Raw genomic sequence first — 21,104 nt, 5'->3', positions numbered from 1 at the left:
AATAGCTGAAAACGTTTGGGGGAATAAACTTCATAAAAGCGTTGTGAAAAACATTTTCTTAAATGTCAAATGCACTTTTAAATACTTTGTTGCATTGGAACTGCACTAATGAAAGTAAATTTGTTTGGTGTTTGTCATTATCTCCTTAGCTTTATCAATCCCTAAACAAAAAACAAAAAAGAAGAATGCATCTTTAAGGATTTGGTAATGAATGGGTAGAAAAGTAGTTTCATTCAGCCCCCTCCTCCTACTCCTCCTCTTTCTGTGCCCACCCTGCCCCCCAGCACACCATTACAATGCAGGACCCCAGCCCCCCCCCACCAACACACACACACATTAACATACATTAACACACACTCCATGCACTGCCCCCTGAAGAACACAGGCGGGGGGTGGGTGTATGGGTGGGTTTCCCCAACTATTTAAGCAGATTCCAACAGATGGTCAAGAAACTTTCCTCTGAGAGTCACGTTGCTCTCTCTCCCAGCTCCCTGTCCCCCTCTAAACAGACCTGACTACTGCTCTTTCCCCTTCCCTCCCTGGGATAAGCAGTTTGTCTTCCCCCTAAAACCTTCTAAAAGCAAACTTCAGGGGCCAAACTGAAATCTCCTGTCTGTTAAACTTTACTCTGCCGTCTCCGCTCCACACAGCAGTGTGTCGTCTCTCACTTTGGACCCATTCTGTCCTCACCAATCTTCCTCCACTGGAATCAGCACCTTTACCCTGCAAGGACAGTGGAGGAAACCATGCCCTCTGACTTTCTAACCCCTTTTCTAGAACTGGATGAGGAGTTCTTCAAGGTAAGACAATTTAAATCTTTAATGCATATCTACTAACACGCCACAATCCTCTGTGTTCAGCTTGAGCTCTTTTTTGATGATTCTCAGTTATGGCGATGCTATATGCAGCATATATGCATGTTTCACAATGTGGTAAAAGATAATGAAGTAATAAAAAGTTGTAGAACTTGATGAAGTGTTTTTCTTTGACCGTATCTGAATTTCATTTATGTACATGACCTCATTACTAAAAATGTCAGTGTTTTAGGAAAATCTAGATTGTAGTGTGTCTAAATTTCATTCAAAAGAAATCTTTAAATTATTGTACACTTCAGTGGATATTTAGGGTTAGAAGTTTTAGAAAGCTAAACAATAAATGAAAACGCCAAGAACAGTCATTTGCTATCACATGTATTGCATTTTTGGCTTAAATCATATCTTTGCAAAAGTAGTCTGTGGTTTGTCTTTTTCTTTTAGTAACTAGAAATATTTTTACAGTTAAAAGTATAATTGATCAACCCTATCAAATTGGCTTGATTTCTTAAAAAAACACTGGAAAAAGGCATTGAGCAACTTGAGAAATTAGTAAAAAGCTACAAAAAAAAGTAAGCAAACAAGCCAAGGTGCTTACAAATACTTTCTGTTCTGTAAAAATAATTTTAAATATGTAATTATGATAGTTATAAATATAGTTCTTTGAAAATTTGACCGTAGCTTTTTAATAAATTCTAAATCAACTAAATCCTGCAATTTGCATTACATTTCTTGCCAAGTTGCTCATTGCCTTTCCCCCCATGCTTTAAGAGAGAAATCAATTTGCACAGGGCTCAAAGGGTTAAACACTTGTGAAAGGTGTCTAGATAAGAAATAGGAAAAGTACAAGAAAAACTCTGAAGCAAGGTTGTTTTGTCTTTGTGCATGCATATGCTACTTTGCAACACAAGTAAAGCCCCATTTTTATTTATTTATTTATTTATTTGCAGTGAAAATTAAAATAATTATGAAGTCCGAGGCCTTATGTAGTTCATTTCAAGATAAAATATAGTTGGACTTTGTGAGTAAATTTCTCCTTCTGCTTCAGCTGCAGCTTTAAAATCTTCTTTCAGCTTGACTTGGCCGTGCCAGTTTCGCTCCAGCGCTCCTGGAATGCAGAAAGCTCACATCTATTCTTCTCTTCTCTCCTTTTGTGTGACAGAATTTCCGCAGCCTGGAGGCGACAGATGGCTCGCCCACCGGCTCACAACCGCAACGGCAGCAGCACAGTCAAAGAGTCCTGGGCTTCCAGCGTCGCCATTCTCTGTGCCCCGTGACCCTCCCCAACTCCAAGTTCAACAGCAGCAGCTCTGAGGGGACCGATTCAGTCGGCTGGGGGCTCGACGTAGCCTCCAACCAGCAGTGGAACAGGGAGAGTCTGCTCCCCCGCTCCTCGCTCAGCCACATCCCCTTCAGAGTCGATCGCTCAGTCAGCATGATCGAGGGCAGCACCCTGGGAGGCAGAGAGGACAAAACAGCCAATGTGTCCTCAAAACTGCTGCTCCCTCCACCAGGCTTCAGCATCAGCAACACCTCTCTCTCCTCCATCACCTCCCCGTCTGCCTCCAGACCCCCGGCTTCCGCACCTCACATCTCCACCCGGTACAAGACCGAACTCTGTCGCACCTACGAGGAAAGCGGCACCTGCAAGTACGGCGCCAAGTGCCAGTTCGCCCATGGCATGGATGAGCTGAGGGGCCTCAGCCGGCACCCCAAGTACAAGACAGAGCCGTGCCGCACTTTCCACACAATTGGCTTCTGCCCGTATGGCGCCCGCTGCCACTTCATCCACAATGCAGACGAGCTCCTCACTGGCAATGCCGGCGCACCTGCACAGAAACAGAAGATGAGGCCTCCTCTGCTGCGTCACAGCCTCAGCTTTGCAGGCTTCTCCTCCTCTCCCCACACTTTCCAACCAGTTGAGGAGTCGCAGCCGTCCTCCCTCCTCTTCACCAGGGCCTCTTCTGTCTCCCCTCCTCCATCCTCCACAGGGAGCCCTGAGCTCCTCTCCCCTCTCTTCCCTGAGCCAGGGGCCCTCAAGCATTGTCCCTACCCCTTCTCTGGCATCACCGACCTGCCGGGAGACAGCGGTGACTCAGCTCTGCGGTTCTATGCTATGACCGACTCTGTCAGCGCCAGGTGTCCACCCTCCAAAAATCCAAACCTCCCTTACCAACTCCCCCAGCAGCTGCCAGTCTCGCTGAATGGCCTCCAGCGCTGCTCCTCAGCTGACTCCCTCTCTGAGGAAGGCTACACCTCCTCCTGCTCCCTCAGCTCTTCCTCCAGCGGCACAGAGTCGCCGAGCTTCGAGGGCCGGCGCCTGCCCATCTTCAGCAGGCTATCTGTTACAGACGAGTAGGGAAGGGTTTTACTGTAGGGCTGAATTTAATCGGGAAAAGAAGTTCCAACTGTTGAACTCTATGTGACGACAATCCCAAAACTAAAAAGCAGCACAATGTAGGGTGTAAATAAAGCAGAAACTCTGTTATTAAACATTTTAAGCCTTTGAAACTTCAGCAAATTGGCCATGATTTCTGTCAAAAACATGGGAAGAAGGCAATGAGCAATGAATGAGGAAATGACCAAGAAAAAGCGCTTAAAATTAGTACAAAGTATTAGAAAAGACCAAAATTAAAAAGAGTAAAACAAAAAACAAACTGAAGTTAAAAAAAAACAAGTAAATGACCTGGAAAGTGCTAAAAATTTCTTAAACACTATATTAAAGAATTACTTAAATTGTTTTAAAAAATCAACAAAATACAAAAGATAAAAAAATAAATAAAAAATACAAGTGAATGACCTGGAAAAAGCATACAAATTATAATAGTTCTTGAAAACAATTTTAAATATAATTATGATAATAAGAAAAATCATATCCCAGCCTTTTCTTTTTCCCTAGTTTAAAAAAAATTCTAAATCTACTTATTTCTTTCAATTTTTTACCAGGTTGCTCATTGTTCCCCTCCTTTCTTTCTTTTTGTTTTTTGAAAGAAATTGCATCAATTTGCTCATGGTTCAAAGGTTTTAATACTTTTAAAATGCACCCAAAAGCAGCACAAGAAAAGTGATACCACTCCAGTTTTCAAAAGGTTTATGTCCATTCCAAAAACAAAATAGCAGCACAATATTGGGTGTAAATAAAGCAGAATCTCCATTATCATAACAAAACATTTTAGTATACGAGTCACAAGAGAATCAAACATTAGGGCTTCAGCTCCTCCCTAAATCCAGCCGGGTAAACGTACCTAACTTTGTGCATATTGCATTTCTCATCCAAGCAGTTGTAGCGCTGCTCAGTGTTTGTCCAGTTTTAGCTGACTTCTTTTTTGTTGTTAATTTTTTATATCTTTTATGCCATTGTTACTGCTGTATACTGTTGTATACCCATTTTTAGAGAATATTTGAAGGGTACTTAGCTCGGCATTTGCCTATATGCTAATCCTACTCAGAGTGAAGTTCTGTGTGAGAATTTCCTGTACCCTGATTTTAAAAGGATTTTAAGATTAATACTGTTTGCCCGATATATGACTGGTGTGCTAACCACTTTTTTTCTTTTTTTCACCAGAGCAATGTTGCTTTTTTTCAGGTCTTTTTTCTTATTTTGACTCAGTTCATAGCAGCCTGCCACACTTCTCCAGTCATATTAGGGCTCTTCGACTGTATGAAAGATCTTGAGGTGAAATGACTGTACGCTGTCATTGATTGATTCATTGATTGGCTGTATGGCTGTGGCCACTTGATTGTATTTGTCAGCCATTTTGGCAAGGATCCAGCTAAACTGCCTTAGTGACAAAAAAATAGCACAAGTGTAGGCAACCCACTGACTCTAGTTACCAAAGTTGATGTTAGCGTTCCCCTAACCTACTAGTACCGTTAACACCTAGCCTAGCCTTTAACCACCACAGGTAAATAAAGTGTTATGATTATTGTTATTATAGCTTAACACTTTTGTAGACTTATTTATTGCTTTTTTTTATGAGAAATTATGCTTTACGTATGCATTCATGATGTCCATCTGCTTACTTTACGCTATCCAGTAGCTTTAAGGCAGCTCACGGAGAGGAGGGGACAGGAGGAGGAAAAACATTTTGGCATTCTATATGTATGTTGCCTTATTGGCTAATAGGCCTGGCAGAAATCAAGACTTGCTGAGTTTTCACATCAAAAGCAGCACGATGAGTTGCGGTGATGTCTTTCTTGACGTTGCTCCGGCTGCAGATTCCTCGATCAGCATCATCAGCTGCTGCTGTTGGTGTGAGCGTACAGTGAGTCTGCTCTCCTCTCCACGAAGCCTAACACCTCTGACTGTAATAATCTTTTTGAGCGCTGTCATCGAAAAACAAAAGTGGTGAAAGAGGAGTTCACTCACATTCATGGCCTCAGCGTGAGTCAGCAGAAAAATGAAAAAGAAAAATGATCATCGTGCATGTGAGACTCTATGGACTACTGTGTTACTGCATTGTGGTCGTAGCATGTGGAAATTCTTACCTTTTTTTAAAATCCTGTGTGCTATCTTGTGGTGTAAACAAACAGGTGAAAAGGTGACCTTTGTTTATAGTTGATTTTTATCTATCAGAGTTGCCTTGATGACAATGTGTTTGTAGGTCAACCTCTGTTGCGCGCTAGCCAGCCAGCTAGCTAACTCTGAGTGGCAGGTGAAATCAAGCGAGTTCAAATGAAAACAGGCAAGCTTTTTTTTTACTCATTGTTTGCTTTTGTCGTGAAATCGACGCCACCTGCCCCCAAGAGTCCAGAGACGCTTCATGTTGCTGTTGCTTATTGTGAGCTTGACCTGGCAGCAAGCTGTTTTTTTGTAACTTTTGTTAACTTAAAAGTCTTATTTATTTTGTTTTTCAAAGCGAAACATATATTGTGTTGTTTGATGTTGTGTTTTACATAATTTAAGTGCATTTATTGTTTACATTCCACGGGTTATGTTGATATCCTAGCTCTTTATCTTAATATATTTGTCCCCTTTAATTTCAAAATAAAAGCCTGAAACGTGAGTGCTTGGCTGTCTTGTGTCTCACTGCATTTTTGTGTCATTTATAGTGCAAAGGATGTTTGAAGCAATATGATCAAAACAGAATTTAAAGATTTAAAATGTTTCCTACGATTTTTTAAAAACAATCCATAATAAGTTTTAAAAACAATAAAACCCTCAAAACTTTAAAAACTATCAACACAAGAAAAAACCTTGCCAATGGTGGAACTTGGGCCGTTGATGAGCGTCCATGGTCCTTTATCTCTGTGGTGTGTCCTGCACCATTGACACTCGACCATCGTCAGCATGTTGAATCGGCGGCGGCGGAGCCCAACGGTCAATGAAATCACTCTGACCAGCCGTTCGGCTTAGCCCATGAGAAGAGAAACGGAAGTGAGGAATGTACACAAACAGCCAAAGTCAAGAGGGATTGAGACCAAAACAAACGTGTTATGTGAGATAAGAACATTTTTCTTTAGCTGCAGAACTCTATGACAGAAATGTTTCCTGATGGTTTGTGTTGTTGGTAAATATGTTTTGTTCTTTCAACACTGGATTGTGTTGTTGAATGTGCTAACTGACTAATTAGTGTTGAGATGGTCTTCCAATTTCCTTTTTTGAATGATGAATACATACAACCGCTGCCTGCTGGTATGGAGGAGTATTTCCTATCACTCAGGTGCAGAACATATGTGTTGGTTGGCAGTCTTTCCCCTATGTTCATGTGCAACTTTTTGGCTGAGATGAGGCAACATGGGGTGACGCAGCAGGGGGCTTTTATCACCTCCAGTGCTCTGATGTCGGTTTTGTGTGTCCTAGCATTATGAAAAACACTTAACTCTTTCAGTGTTCTGCAAGATCATGTCTGATGACTCAGAGGGAAATAATCAGATGAGCATAGTTGAAAAGGCAGTTATACCATCATATAACATTATTACCAGCAGCGTTATTACCTGATGCCGTCCTACAGTGTTTCATGCGCACGCGACCATGTCCAGCCACGTTGTAAAGTGAAGCCAACCTTGCGCTTCTTATGTGGATGCACCCGATGCCATCTTGCAGTCCAGCAGCTTACAATGACAATGCCACTGGTTCTGTCCAAGCATGGTTGGATGTGGAGGGTGACTTTTTTGGGTCATACTATGCCACACACTATGCCAAAACCACTGACAGAGTGGACATGTTTGATGATTTCAGAGCAATAACAGGCTGTGATATCAGTGCAAACTTAATTTGTTTGTGGACTTGCTAAGTTTTCTCTTCTATAACTGGCTCAGATCTGCAGTATTTGTTTTGGATGTTTTATTTGTGTAAAATGTGAGCAACAAGAGTCATATTCCTTGTAAGTGCTGTGAAAGTTAGGAAATCTTAGTTGTTACATGATGGAACAACACAAATGTTCAGTCTGGGCAAAGCGTTCCCACGAGCATCACTTCAAACTGCTGCCACTGCTTCTAGAGCCTTTACAATCATCTGTGTCTCACTGACGCACAAAAGGAACAAAGATTAACTCTTTCTCTTAGTTGCGTTTAGGGAATCTCCCATCAGCCCTCCCCTCAATGTGTGTGTGCGTGTGTGTGTGTGTGTGTGTGTGTGTGTGTGTGTGTGTGTGTGTGTGCGTGTGTGTGTGTGTGTTGTGTTGTGTGGGAAGAGGCGTGAGTTTTGTTGCAACTCGTCTGAACAGACCAATTTAGAGTGAGTGACACTGAGGAGAATGTTTGGGCAACAGATGCTCAAACAAAGACTTCCCAGCACACAATGGGGCACAGAGATACTTGTGACTGATTTCCATCTATTCACACAAAGTGGAGCAGAAGTTGACGTCCTCCCCTGTGTGTGTGTGTGTGTGTGTGTGTGTGTGTGTGTGTGTGTGTGTGTGTGTGTGTGTGTGTGTGTTGGCTGTATAAAACACACAATTTTATTGGTGTAACTGGTGCTGGTGGAGCTAATTTCATATGATGTGGGAATGTTTCATCTACACTATTTATAAACTGATCTTCTCATGCCAAACCCTATCTAAAATAAATATGATGGCAATCCAACCACCAGAAAAATAAATGTTGGCATTGTTCATTTCTGCAAACCACAGATATGTGTCGCACAATATATATATATACCAAAAACACACCTCGAGTAAAGAAATAATTGCATTTTGTGACACTGTCCACCCCGTAAAACACAGGGACAAGTAACAAAAAACATGCATGTTTGGGGGCTGATAACCTGCTGGAAAAACAGCAATTGATCATAAAAAACACATTGTTTGGTGCCTTAAAAGCTGCAAGAAAAAAAGTTATGTGTCACCAAGTTCTCACATTTGGTGACTAAAAAGCCACTGGATAAACACTAATGGTTGGTTGAAAAAACCAAAAAATACATTTGGTGGCTAAAACACTGTAGGAAACACAACAATGCCTCACTAAATCACAGCCAGTTTTGTTGTTTGTTGGTATCTAACGATGGTCTGCAGCTTGGCTGATGTACGGCATCCCCTTCATCTCCAGATGACAAAAGCAGCTCCTGAACTGTGCCACTTTAGAAATGTTGATATGACACATACAAATTGTGTAACATATCCAGAATTTGAAGAAACGTACAATGCCAACACTTTCTTCTGGACATTAGGCTGATAATGGACTAAAAAGTGTTATATTTTCTCATTAGATGTAGTGTCCAAGAATGTAACTTCATTCACAAATACCTCAAAACTTTATTGATATCTGACAGGAACCTGTTGTCAAAATAACGTACAGGACTTAAAATAAAAGCGCTAACAATAATCAACAACTAAATCCAACTTTCCAATGTTTTAGTGCTGGAGTAACAGAAAATCAACTTTCAAGTTTATTATACCAACTATTCCAAATCTCACCAATAACTTATATTAGAAATCTCATACTGGAGATACTGGAAACTTCTACTATACTGTTTGTGTTTTGTATTTGAGAAACAACTGACAGCAAGTATTTTGGCCAGAAAAATCCTAAAGAGGGTTGGAGCCGTGTGTGTGTGTGTGTGTGTGTGTGTGTGTGTGTGTGTGTGTGTGTGTGTGTGTGTGTGTGTGTGTGTGTGTGTGTGTGTGTGTGTGTGTGTGGTGGCATTCAGCTGTGGGCCGGCCAAGGATTTCCCTCTGGTGAATGAATAACAGTGGCGTGAAGCAGGAGCAGACTCCCACAACCCCCATGGCTACTTACCATTCAATACCCGTAGTTGTGTGTGCTTGTGTATGAATGTGTGTGCCTGTAAGACCCTAAAGAGGCCAAGGGCCATCCCTGTGCAGCCCCTCGACCCCTCCCTCCCCTCCTGGTCATGCAGGCCCTTTGTGTTCCCCTGCTTTCCCTTTTCAGCCGAACATCTGTATGCTAATGCAGCTCAATGGGAATGGACTCGAATCATCCTGGGAGAGAGGGTGAGGGGCGGCTTCCCTGTGTGTGTGTGTGCGTGGACTGGGATGGGTGAATGAAGTGATTTGGAAGAATTCAGCAGCAGGAAAAGGTTTGTGCCGAGCTTAGAGAGAGAGGAGCGAAAAAGAAGAATTATTGATTAATGGGTAGCTCAGGAGGGTTTAGGGGAAAGTGTGTGTATAAGTGGCTGTGTGTGTGTGTGTGTGTGTGTGTGTGTGTGTGTGTGTGTGTGTGTGTGTGTGTGTGTGTGTGTGTGTGTGTCCTCGAATGCCCCACGAATCAAACGGCGTATTTCTGTCGAGATTGAAGCCCACGGGCCTGCCAAAATAAAAATTGCCAAAATCACACCATTCTTTAAACCATTTATCACAGTCTTTAAAAACTTAAAGGATTGAAATTATCTTTGGATTTTCAAATTTCCAGCAGCCCTGGACCATATCCTATGGGAGGAACACTTCATGCATTTTACTCAAGGCACTTATACTGAGCTGCAGTGATGAATCAGAAAAGTAAAATATTTTTGGGCATAAAAAAAACTGCAAATGCAGCTAAAATAATCATCATGTGTTTGGTGTTGTAAACTATCTCTCAGTTTGTTTGAAGCTCTGTTTTAAAAGTGGTGGAAATAGAAAGCATAAAACAATATAATAGAGCTACTGACCTATACAAATATATAAGCTTTTGTTGCCTGTCACTCTGGACATTGGTCCATATCAGGACAATTACTCAGAAGCAGGTTAGCTGTTCAGCCTATGTGATTTATCTCGGTAAAAAGAGAACTAGCTTTGTGGTACTGAAAATGCAAAGTTTACCCTGAAGTTACCTCGCAAACTTCAATTCCTAATTCTTTCAGGCCTCAGAAGCTCCTGTGTTCAGACAGGTAAAATTGCAGGGTATATTCAATTTGGCAAGTTGAGTATCTGGGATACTCAACTTTTTACAGCAGCTCCACACATTATTCTAGAATTTTAGGACATTTATAGGACTTTAGGATGTTTCTAGGATTTTAGAATGAAGGATTTTGGCACGTTTCTAGGATTTCAGAACATTTCTTTGATTTTAGGGAGGTTTCTATGATTTTAGGACAATTCTAGGATTTTGCTACATTTCTAGGATTTAAAGACATTTGTGGGATTTAGAATGTTTGTAGAATTTTATCCTCCACTAGCACTTTTTTTGATCAACAAGCTCTATTTTGATGCTGTGTTATGCACTCTGTCACATTATATATACTCAAAGTAAAAGAACAATACCCAGTATGTAGTGGTGCCAGAGCACACCGGAACTCCAACTCTGATAGCATATACTAATATATGGCACATAAACAGAGTAGTTTTAGAGTAACAAAGTAGTTTTCCTGGTGACCCGTCAACCTGTGGCAGCACCTGTTGAGACAGAAGCGTGCACATTTTTCACTGAGTCTGTAAAACAGCAGCCAGGCACCTGCAGGAGCACTGAAACACTCCTCCAGAGTTCTCCCTCTGTGTTTAAAAATATTCCAACGTTTATCTGGAGCAAACACAATGCTTCACTATTTTAATAAAATCAAGTGAGTTTCTTCCAAAATGACAGCAGAAGTATCAAATTCCCTGTTTGTGTTTCTTCATTCAGCATTTCCTAGTCAGGCTGCAGTGGAGGGACATAAACACAAAGGAAATTTTGTACACGATTTGTCAGACAGGGACTGATAAAGATTCATTAGCTTCAGATACCTTTTTGAATACAGAACAAGGATTATTCATTTGAAGTGGTGAGGGAAGTCGTTTTTAGTGAGCAGTTTACTAATTTGATCAAATGAGTTGTCAGAAAATGTCTTCTGGCATCTGTAGGCATTAGGCATCAGTAACAATGCTTTGTTAAATGCATATTAAAATGAATCATTGTAGCCAACAAGTTCCTGCAAAAAAACTGCATCTGCAGTAATGCTTGAGTGAACGTATGTCAATTTTATTTTCCACCTTTGTGCAGCAGTTGCACAGAGGTGGATAAGATGAATAAATCTAAGAGGTACCTCTAATGCTAGAAATACCTAATATTACTCATAATTACAGAACTTCTCTCATGACAGAGTACATTTCTTTGAGCACAAGTGCCCACTGAGTAAAAAAAAAAAAAGAGTCAAAGACACTGGGCTGAGCGTCAGCCAAGAAAAGGCCAAGAAGAAGTGGCGCCATCTAGTGGAAGCTTTAGTAAAATACACTCTTTCTCTCTTTGTGTGTGTGTGTGTGTGTGTGTGTGATTTAAAAACCTGCATTCGGGTCTTAATAGAGTGTTCAGATGAGTCAACCACATGGTGTAAATGTCCTGCTAGGACACTGAATGCGAGTGAACCGTTTCTGGTAGAAATGGGAATTTTGCATTGTTATCTGCCTGTATTGATATTCTATCAGTAATCCAGATTACAATTGAAATCATGATGATTGTGATGATTGAGCCCTTTGAAATCTGAGCAAATCAGTTTGATTTCTTTAATGAACATGGGAGGAAAGTCATGAGCAACTTAACAAGAAATTACCCAAAAATTAGCAAAAAATTAGTAAAATGTAAGAAGAAAATTACCTGAAATTATATATTATATATTCTCTAGCATATTTTGAATATATAATTCTACTGTTCATAAATGTAGTTTTGGAGCATTTCTCCCTTTTTGGAAAAGTAATTTTAGAATCTCTCTCTCTCTCTCCCTCTCTCTCAATTCAATTCAATTAAATAAATATAAGGGGAAAAAATCAAGAATATTATTTAAATGAACAGCAACCCATTGGATAAAAAAATAGATGCATGAATAAAAAAGAGCAAGAACATTTTTACGTGTGTGTGTGTGGTTTGTCTACTGTATATAGACGTAACAAAAAAAAATTCAAACCAAAAGTGAGATGTGCAGGAGAAATGAAGTATAAATGTCGTATCAGGTTGTTGTTCAGGTTGTTGTTCAGGTTGTTGTTCAGGTTGTCCTGTAGGCTGTGACATGCACCAACATTCTGTACCTCGCTGCTTCTTCTATATACTGTATTTTTGTCTGCTTAGCGAGAGCATCAAATCCTTGGCATTTACATTTAAATTGCGTGAAGACTTTGTTCTAATATCATCATATGTGCTACAGTGTAGCAGGAAATGTGTCTCTGTCTCCACCTCTCCCTGTGGACAGAGGGGAAACAGCCTGTCCTCACTCGGCAGTCAGGTCTGCCTGTGTCTGCTGCTCTCTATAGCCAAGCTGTGACCACTGAGTCTGTACAGAGTCAATGTCTTTCTCAGTTTCTGATCAGTCACACTGCTCAGACACTCGGCCACCGTGTATTGTCTGTTTAGAGACAAATAGCACCGAAGTTTGCTTTGAGTGTTTGTGATGGATGTCCAATAGTTAATGTAATGTTCTGTTTCTTTAGCTCTAATTTGGTTGGGCCAGATTGGAGGAGAGCCTCAGCACCAGCTGGCTGAGGAGACTCTTCTCTATGTTCTCCTCTTGGCAGTGAAGAGCTTTGTGGTGGTAGGAGTTGGGCTCGCTTGCTTGTAGGTGTTTGTAGAACTTGATGGCTCTTTTTGAAATCAGAATTAAAAAGGGAAATTGTCATAGTTCAGCCCTGCAGCCATTGTTGGGCGTGTTCCTGAGGACTTTGAGGATGCTCTTACAGAACTCAGTGTGTAGGGTTTCAATTGGGTGTTTGTCCCATTTTTCAAAGTCCTGACAGAAGTTTTGCAGATGACCCAGTTGCTGTTGTAAGCCCTCTTTAGATGGAGCCAGCAATATGAGATCATCTGCAAAGAGCAGGCATTTAATCTCTGAGTCAGAGAGGGTGAGGCCGGGGATATCTGATTGTTCTAGTGATTTTGCCATATCATCAATATAAATATTAAACAGGGTGGTGCTGAGACTGCAGCCCTGTTTCACCTTTCTACTTTGGGGGAAGAAATCTCTTTCCATATTACTGATTTTCACAGCACATTTATTATTTATCGTTATTGTTTTAATTATATCATAGATAGCAGTTTTGAGCTTGTGGTTGCTAAATTTCCGCATTTCATTTAGGATACCATCAGGACCACTGGCCTTTTTTAGCTGTAGTACATGGATTTTAGACAGGAGCTCCTCTTCAGTAATTTGGTAGTCTAAAGGGTTCTGGTTGTCCACAAACGACTGATTCTAAATTTTAATTCAAATTTGTAATTTGTTGAGGAGATTATTTTGAGCAGAATCCAGTGTTAGTAGTACTATAAAGGTTTTCAAAGTGTTTTTTCCACATTTCACCATTTTGAATAGCCAATTCTTCTTCGTGTGGTTTGTTGAAAGTGTGCCATTTTTTCTATAAATTATTGGAGACAGTAGACTCTTCAGTTGTAGCAAGTTGATGTTGCTCATGCTGCTCCCTTTTAGCTCTGAGTGTTCTCGGTATAATTTCAGCATTTCCCAATATTGGAGGTGGAGCTCAGGATTGTCAGGTTGTCTGTGTTTATGATGTGATACATTTCAGAGTGTTTTTCTCAGATGTCTGCAGTCTGTCTCAAGCTACTTTTCACTGGTTGACTTTTTGGATTTGTGATGCTGAGACTTTTTCAGATGGGATAAATGTGCAGCATTGTCAAATACGTGGTTAATATCCCGTACAGCCTGATTCAGACTGTTGTTACTGTGGGGATATGATGTGGAAATAAAATAGTCTAACTGAGACTGAATTGTCTGATGTCTGATTGCTTTCTGGTAGTTGTCCGTGCTGTTATTTGTCCATCTGTAAGGTTGTTTTGTGTAGTTTAGTTTACTGGGCTTCGTTACATGAGGGTTTGTTACTGTCTGTCATGTCAAGGAAAGTGTGTTAAGTTGTTTTTTGTCTTGTGTCCATGTTGTCTTGTGATTTCCTGTTTTATTTTGAAATCCTAACTCTCCTCTCGTTTCAGGTCACCTTACTTCCTCCCTTTGTGTGTTTTCCCGCTGTTGTGATTGTCGGCCCCGCCCTGATTGTCTCCACCTGTTTCTCCTTACCTTGTGTATATATAGTCTCCATCTCGCTTTGTCCTTTGCCAGTTTGTCTTGTCTCGTCAGCCAGTGAACCAGCATCGTATTCATGCCAAGTCTTGTTGTTGCTCAAGTTTTTGTATTGTTCAGGTTTGAAACCTATTTTATTTTGATACTTTGTTGGATTCACGTTTTCCGTTACCTCCTAAGAGTGAATATTTGTTGATACTTTGTTGATCTCTAGTTTTCCTGCAACCTCATTTGAGTGAATTTATGTTGATACTTTGTTTCCTTATCTCTGAGTATTTTTGTTGTTACTTTTCCTCTTCGGGCTGATTTTGTGTTTTGCATTTGTTTTTGTAAGACACTTTTTGCTGCCTTATTTAATAAAGTGTTTTTTGACTTTTGATATCTGGTGTCATGCATTTGGGTTCATTCCAGTTTAGTCTTGTCACTGTCTTTTTAATGTAGAGTGTAATTTTACTATGATCAGATGGGGGTGTTAGAGGGCTGACTGTGAATGCTCTCAGATAGAAGGGGCCTAGGTCTGTAATGCTATAATGCACTCTGCTATTGCCAAGAAGAGAGCTGTGTGTGTAATGACCAAAGGAGTCCCCTCAACATAGCTGCAATAGTTGTTGACAGTTTTGTCAAAGTTTTCTGTGGGGATGTAAATGCAGGGAGATGCTGATCTGGTCAGTTATATGTTTGTCTCCCTGTGGGTTAATAGAATCTGCTTATATAGCAGTCCTGGCATTAAGGTCCCCACAGATCAGTACCTTTCCTTAGGCCTGGTAGTGACTGATCTCGTCTTCGAAAATGATGAAACTATTTTCATTATAATAAAGTGATTCTAACAGGGGGGACAAATGCTGTACAAATGAAGACGTCTCTATCTGTGGCAACAGCTTCTCTTTTTATTTTTAGCCAAATTGCAAATTTGCTTTTTTGGATGAATTCTATTGAGTGTACAAGGTTTGTCTTGAACCAAATCAGCATTCCTCCTGAATCCCTGCCTTGAGTTACTCCCTTCAGTTTGGTGGATGGGAACACTATCTCTCTGTAGCCCATGTGACAAGCTGGACATTGGGTCTCAGGACACAGTCTCTGGACATGTTGCTGTTGATCCAGTGGATGGTGTTGGGGTGAAAGTCTTTTCTGGGGAGCAGGGTTGACATGACCACTCTGCCGTTGGGGAAGGTGGTGAAGGCTTTCTCTATCACTTTCCGATGCTCTCTCCTGCTGGCTCCTCAGGTAGTTGGTGCCAGTGTGGATGATTATGTGGCTTGGGGTTCCCAGACGCTTCTCTGACAGCAGGTCCATGACATGTTTGGTGTTTGGACACCAGATTTCAGCCACTTTACAGGAATTTTTTTTCTCATTTATGAGTTTGCCATTGGAGTCTGTGAGGATGACAATGTCCAGCTTCTTTCTCTGCTGTGCTGGTCTGGATGGATGAGGGGTGGTTTTGACCTGTGGAATGGGTGGAAAGCTAGGTGGGGTGTTGGTTTGGGAGCCAGAGGTAGAGCTGGGGGCAGAGGGATGCTGTTTGATTTGTTGAGTCTTGGTTGCTCTCAGTGGGTGCTTCAGGGTCTTGGTTGTAGACTGGATGTGAATCCAGCTGCTCTTTCAGGGCCTGTAGATCTCTGTCTCTCTCCCGAAGCTCTTCTGACAGGTTAGTGTGTTCTCTCCTGTATCTTTTTTTCTCTCCTCTCAGCTCTCTCACCTGCTCTGGTAGAGCTGTCACCTTTGCCATGTTGATCTCCCTGTCCTGTTGCAGCTCTCTTATCTCAGTCCTCAGGCTGGTCAGCTCTCTCCTGTAGCTGTCTCTGTCCTGCTTCAGCTCGGTCAGCGCAGAGCTGGTGATAGAGGTGTCTTGCTGCACTGTGGTATCCTGGTTTGTTTGTTGGCTGACCAGCTCTCTCATCTGTACAAGTCATCTCTCCAGCTCTGTGAATTCCACCTTCATTTCATTGATGGTGAGGTACAGCTGGAGGCGCTGGTCCAGTTCTGTGCAGATGGGCCCATTCCTGGGTGGCTGCCCAGTAGTGGGACAGCTGGGAGTGGGGGTGCTGTGTCTGGTGGGCTGTGGGTGTTGACAGGGGGGGATGACTTCTCCTGTTCGGCCCTTTCCTTTATAAGGACAAAGTCCCGCTCAAATTGTTAAAGGTGCCCTTGCACCATGGCAGTCCCTTTCTTATAGATGTTGACTGTCATCATGACAGTTTCTGGGTCTTCTTCCTCTTGGATTTTGAGTTTCCAGCTGTTTCTTCAAAGAGGGGTAGTGGGCACTGATAGCAGAGTGCCATGCTAGTGGCTGGTCTGTGAGGAAGATCAGATTTCTGACATCTCCACTCTTGTATAGATCAGAAAAGAGTGTCCCGGCTTTTTCTTTTGGCATTTTTCACATCTTGTGGGTAGACAAGAGGAATAGTCTCTGTACAGGCTGTAGTTAAAGCTTTGCCGCTCTGCTGCTGCAATTGTTGCAACTCAAGTAAACTGGGGGAAGAGACTGGAGCGCTATTGGGTGGGGTTGGAGGCGGTCAGAGATCCCACAGCTACCACGGGGGTTGGAGTGGAACAGGGAGGGGCTTAATGTGTTGGGGTGTACTTGGGGTCGGGGAGCTGGTCAGCATGACCTGGGAGGGGTCCTTGTCAGCCATGTTGGGCCCGCTGTCTCCGTCAGCCCTGGACTCCTTCAGTCAGACAAGGGGGTAGCAGCCTCCACTTTTCCCGGTGCTGAGGTTGGCAGCAGGTCCAGAGGGTTGGCAGGAAGAAGGAAAGCTGCTGTCCTTTGCTTCTCCGAGCCTGGGTTGCTTTGAGGGTGTAAGGGGGAAAGCTCTGTCCGCAGCACTGGTGAAGGTGAAGAACTCTGCTGCATTGAAGGAGGTCAGGGAACATCAGTGGCAGCGCTGCCTGGAGGGACAGCCAATGGCAGGGTCCAAGGTGGAGGGTGCTGTATAAGCTCCCACTACATAAGAGGTCAGGAGATCTACAGTGGAGGGTCTTACACAGGGCCCTGGCAACAAACAGCTTTCCGTCTGAAGTGGATGATGATGTGAGGGAGCGCTGTGTGTTCTGTAACATGTCCGAGTCTGTATATCATGTGTTGGTTGAGTGTCGTTGTCTGCTGTCCCTCCTGTCTTTACTGTCTGCTGTCTGTCGGAAGATTGGGGTGGCCTCCTCTGAGGGGCTGTACATACTCGGGCCCAGGTATTCTGCTCAGACCAAGGACACAGATGTTTTGATGAAATTCTTGTTTGGCCAGGCCAAACTGGCTAGTTGGCTTACGAGGTGTAACAGGTTGCAGGGTTCCGGGTTGGTGGAACCTGAGTTACTGTTTAAGGGGCTAGTCTCTGTGCGCCTGAGGCCTGAGCATGAATACTATAACATTGTCAATGACTTCCGTGTTTTTCAAAAGATGTGGTGTGTAAACAGGGCTGTTTGCAGCATGATGGGGACTCAAGTGGTAATCTGTTTATGAAAAGGCTTTGTGATGGGAAGATTTTATTTTGTGTGTGTGTGTGTGTGTGTGTGTGTGTGTGTGTGTGTGTGTGTGTGTGTGTGTGTGTGTGTGTGTGTGTGTGTGTGTGTGTGTGTGTGTGTGTGTGTGTGTGTGTGTGTGTGTGTGCGTGCGTGCGTGCGTGTGGTGCGTGTAGGGGGGTGTATGGTGTCTTCTATAGTGCTGGAATAAGTGCTTGGTGAACATGTTTTGATAAAGCTTGTTAAAAGTCTCGCTTTCTCAAGAGAATTAGACCTTTATGCTCAAGTTTCTAAGATTTAAATACTTGTGAAAGGCTAAACAGGAAGGAAATCCAGGCACTCCAAACGTGAAAAATGTGGAGGAAATACATTCAAAAACCTATAATATAGTGGCTAAATCATTAAAAAGCCGACATGTTTCGAGTCACTACCAGTCTTTATCAGAGCTTTAAAAACATATGCAATATAAGTATGACCCTGGCTACCTTTTTCTTTATTTATGTTGCACCAACACACCAGAACAAATTCCTCGTATTGTGTTAACTATACCTGGCAATAAATCTTTTTCTGATTCTGATTCTAGACAGGCAGCCATCATGTGACCCTGATGATGAAATGACAGACAAATCACAGAAAACATGTGAAATCAATAATCAGAATACCCTAAAGTATCCAGCTGACGGATCCAAAAAAACAGTGAAAGGGTGTCTGAAGGCAACACAAGAGCATATTGTGTTCAGCATGTACCCGTGTGTGTATCGCTTGAAAATGTGCTGACACCACTTTATTAGAGGGGTGCTCTCCCTAATTCAGGAAGAAACACACATTAAAGTCTGCCAGCACAGTAAACTGACAATGGGATGCAAGTTAAGTAATGGCAAAGTGTGTTTCCACAGTGGAAAAATTTGACTCTTTGTAGAACAGGTTAAACTAACAACAGACAACACAGCATCGACAAAAAGACAAGCATCGAATGTCTTTGCTCTCCCTAGCCAAATTAGGTTAGTTTGGTTGGTGACCAATCAGAACTCAGATCACCTTCATGCACAATTAAAAAAAAGCAGTGAAGTGAAAGATGAAAGACATTTTGTGATCCTGTAATGTGGCACAGTAAAGTCGGTCCCTGATGCCACCTTCCTGATCACCTCTATGTCTTGTAGCTCAAGGGAGGAAAAACAGCTACATCGCTGACGCACACAAAGCTATTATATGCTTCCATCTGATGTGAGACCGACTTCCTCTGGGTCCGAACAAAGTCTTCCTGCAAGACAAAAGTCTAAACCATCGGGGACCCGTTAACTTTCACTGCTGATTGAGGAAGATGCAGAGCAACTATTAATTCACAAACATTAACCCTTTGAAACCTTTAGCGACAACAATTTTCTTGTGCTGTGTTCAGATGCCTTTCACTTGTATTTAACCCTCTGAACCCTGAGCAAAGTGGTTCGATGTCTTTGGAAAACATAAGGCTAAAGGCAATGAGCAACTTGGTAAGAAATGTGTCACAAATTTCATGAAATTAGTATATTTATATTTTTATTTATTTTATTTTTTAAGCAATGGAAAATATCTAGGGTAAAATAAAAAAAGCTAGGGGAAAACTATTATATTATATATCATCATTAATATAAATATCATAATTACATATTTGAAATTATGTTACAGAATATTGCATTTTATAAGCACATTTGTTAGGTCATTTCCTCGTTTGGTTTTAAACTTTTTTTTTCATGTAATGTTCTTGTACTTTTTCTCATTTCTTGCTAATTTTGGGTCATTACTTCTTTTGTTTCTCATAGCCTTCTTTCCAGGTTTTTGAAAGAAATCCAGCCAATTTGCTCAGGTTATAAAGAGTTAGAGGGATAGTTCACCCAAAAATGAAAATTCTATTATCTACTCACCCTCTTGCTGATGAAAAGTCGGGTGAAGTTTTATAGTCCACAAAACACTGCCGGAGTTTCACAGGGAAAAGACGTTGCACTCATCTCCAAAAAATTGAAGCAAATGGTGACCAGGATTCAGACATTATGAATATACAGAATAAACCCACAAAATGTCTCCATACTGCTTGTCTAAAGTAATCCAAGTGTCCTTAAGCCCCGACGTGCCAAGTTTCTTTGAAAAACATCACTAGCGTCATATTTTTAGCTGTGTTGTAGCCTGTAGCTCTTAGTGTGGGAGCTGTGTTCATGCATTGATGCTCATGTTAGACCAACGAGAGCTCACAGTATCTTTACACCAGTGTTTACATGCTACCTGGAAGTCTACCCCACACACAGTACTTTTAAATCCAAAAAAAGGACTTGTTGCTTGCTGTTAACTCTACAGGTTTTTCTCTGGAGCTACAAGCTACAACAAGGCTAAAAACATGAAGCAAGTCACACTTTTCAAAACAACATGGCACGCCAGTGCTTCGGGACATTTGAATTATTTTCGACAGCAGTATGGAGATATTTTGTGGTTTTTACTATTTTTTTAAGCTCCAGAGAGACTTGTGGAATAAGCAGCAAGCAATAAGTCCCTTTGTTGGATTTAAAACTATTGTACGTAGGGAAGACTTCCAGGTACCATGTAAACATATTGACTGGCTTGCAGATACTGTGAGCTCTCACCAGTCCCACAGAAGCGTGCATACGTAATGTGGCTCCCACACTAAGAGCTACAGGCTACAACAAGGCTAAAATCATGACGCCAGTGACGTTTTTCAAATCAACTTGGCACGCCGGGGCTTCAGTACACTTAGATTACCTCAGACGAGCAGTATGGAGACATTCTGTGGTTTTATTATGTATGTTTTTTCACATTTGAATCGTGGTCACCACTTGTTTCAGTTGTTTGGGAGATGAGTGTAACTCCCAAACCCTACAAACAGTAAAGTCAGAAAGAGAAACATAAAGAGACGACTATGCAGGAAAACCCTCATCTCACATATTTGACCTTTCCACTTGACCACTATTGTGTTTATGAATAAAAACATCTGTTATTGTGGCAGCACTTGACCTCTCCTCATCTCAAAAGGTAAAATATGACCATGAAATTTTCCTCCTGTCCCTCAATAACAAACGGACACAACTCCCCATCCTCCAGACACACAGGATGTTGATTTTGAGGGGAGGACAGAGGATGTCTGTGACGTACATGCACACACAGGCTTCTACTCAGAACTGTGCACTTTCTGTGCACTCTCCAGGTTGTACATTTTCTTTCTGTATTGTATGAATGTCGGTTGTTTTTGCGGATCAGTGTACACGAGATTTCTTTTTCACATTGTTATCATATGAACGCAGATTTTTAAACCTGGCCTAAATCATTTCTTACCAAATTGTCTTGTTTGGGAATCAAATGACAGCATTTTAACTTTTTAGGAGTTTCAGTCTAATCGCTCTCTTTGATTCATACAGGTCCTGTATGAATGAAACTATTGTTCCCCACAGCAGCATATGACTGGTCACAACATGCCAACCTGAGGACGT

The 21,104-nt window shown here is 41.8% G+C and overlaps 1 protein-coding gene and 1 pseudogene across 1 annotated transcript; one reads left to right on the top strand and one right to left on the bottom strand.

Annotated features, from left to right (window-relative positions):
* The first annotated feature begins 430 nt into the window (after positions 1 to 430).
* sb:cb81 (mRNA decay activator protein ZFP36L1) lies at positions 431 to 5,818 on the top strand. Its single transcript, XM_042487163.2, has 2 exons — positions 431 to 800; positions 1,975 to 5,818. Exons 1-2 carry the CDS (start codon positions 747 to 749, stop codon positions 3,169 to 3,171), a joined length of 1,251 nt encoding a protein of 416 aa, XP_042343097.2. The 5' UTR covers positions 431 to 746; the 3' UTR covers positions 3,172 to 5,818.
* A 9,822-nt stretch (positions 5,819 to 15,640) lies between these two features.
* LOC148189448 (uncharacterized) lies at positions 15,641 to 16,549 on the bottom strand (annotated as a pseudogene).
* Between the last annotated feature and the right edge of the window lie 4,555 nt (positions 16,550 to 21,104).

The sequence above is a fragment of the Plectropomus leopardus genome, chromosome 6 (assembly GCF_026936395.1).
Source record: "Plectropomus leopardus strain MGB_pleo_1.0 chromosome 6, ASM2693639v1, whole genome shotgun sequence".
NCBI classification, from domain to species: Eukaryota; Metazoa; Chordata; class Actinopteri; order Perciformes; family Serranidae; genus Plectropomus; species Plectropomus leopardus.
The sequence above is the reverse complement of the archived record's forward strand: the minus strand, read 5'-3'. Positions and strand labels throughout refer to the sequence as shown.

Coding starts and splice junctions, on each gene's coding strand:
- sb:cb81 (XM_042487163.2), top strand. CDS start 747: ATGCCCTCTGACTTTCTAACCCCTTTTCTAGAACTGGATGAGGAGTTC. Junction 801..1,974: donor TGGATGAGGAGTTCTTCAAG/GTAAGACAATTT, acceptor TTTGTGTGACAG/AATTTCCGCAGCCTGGAGGC.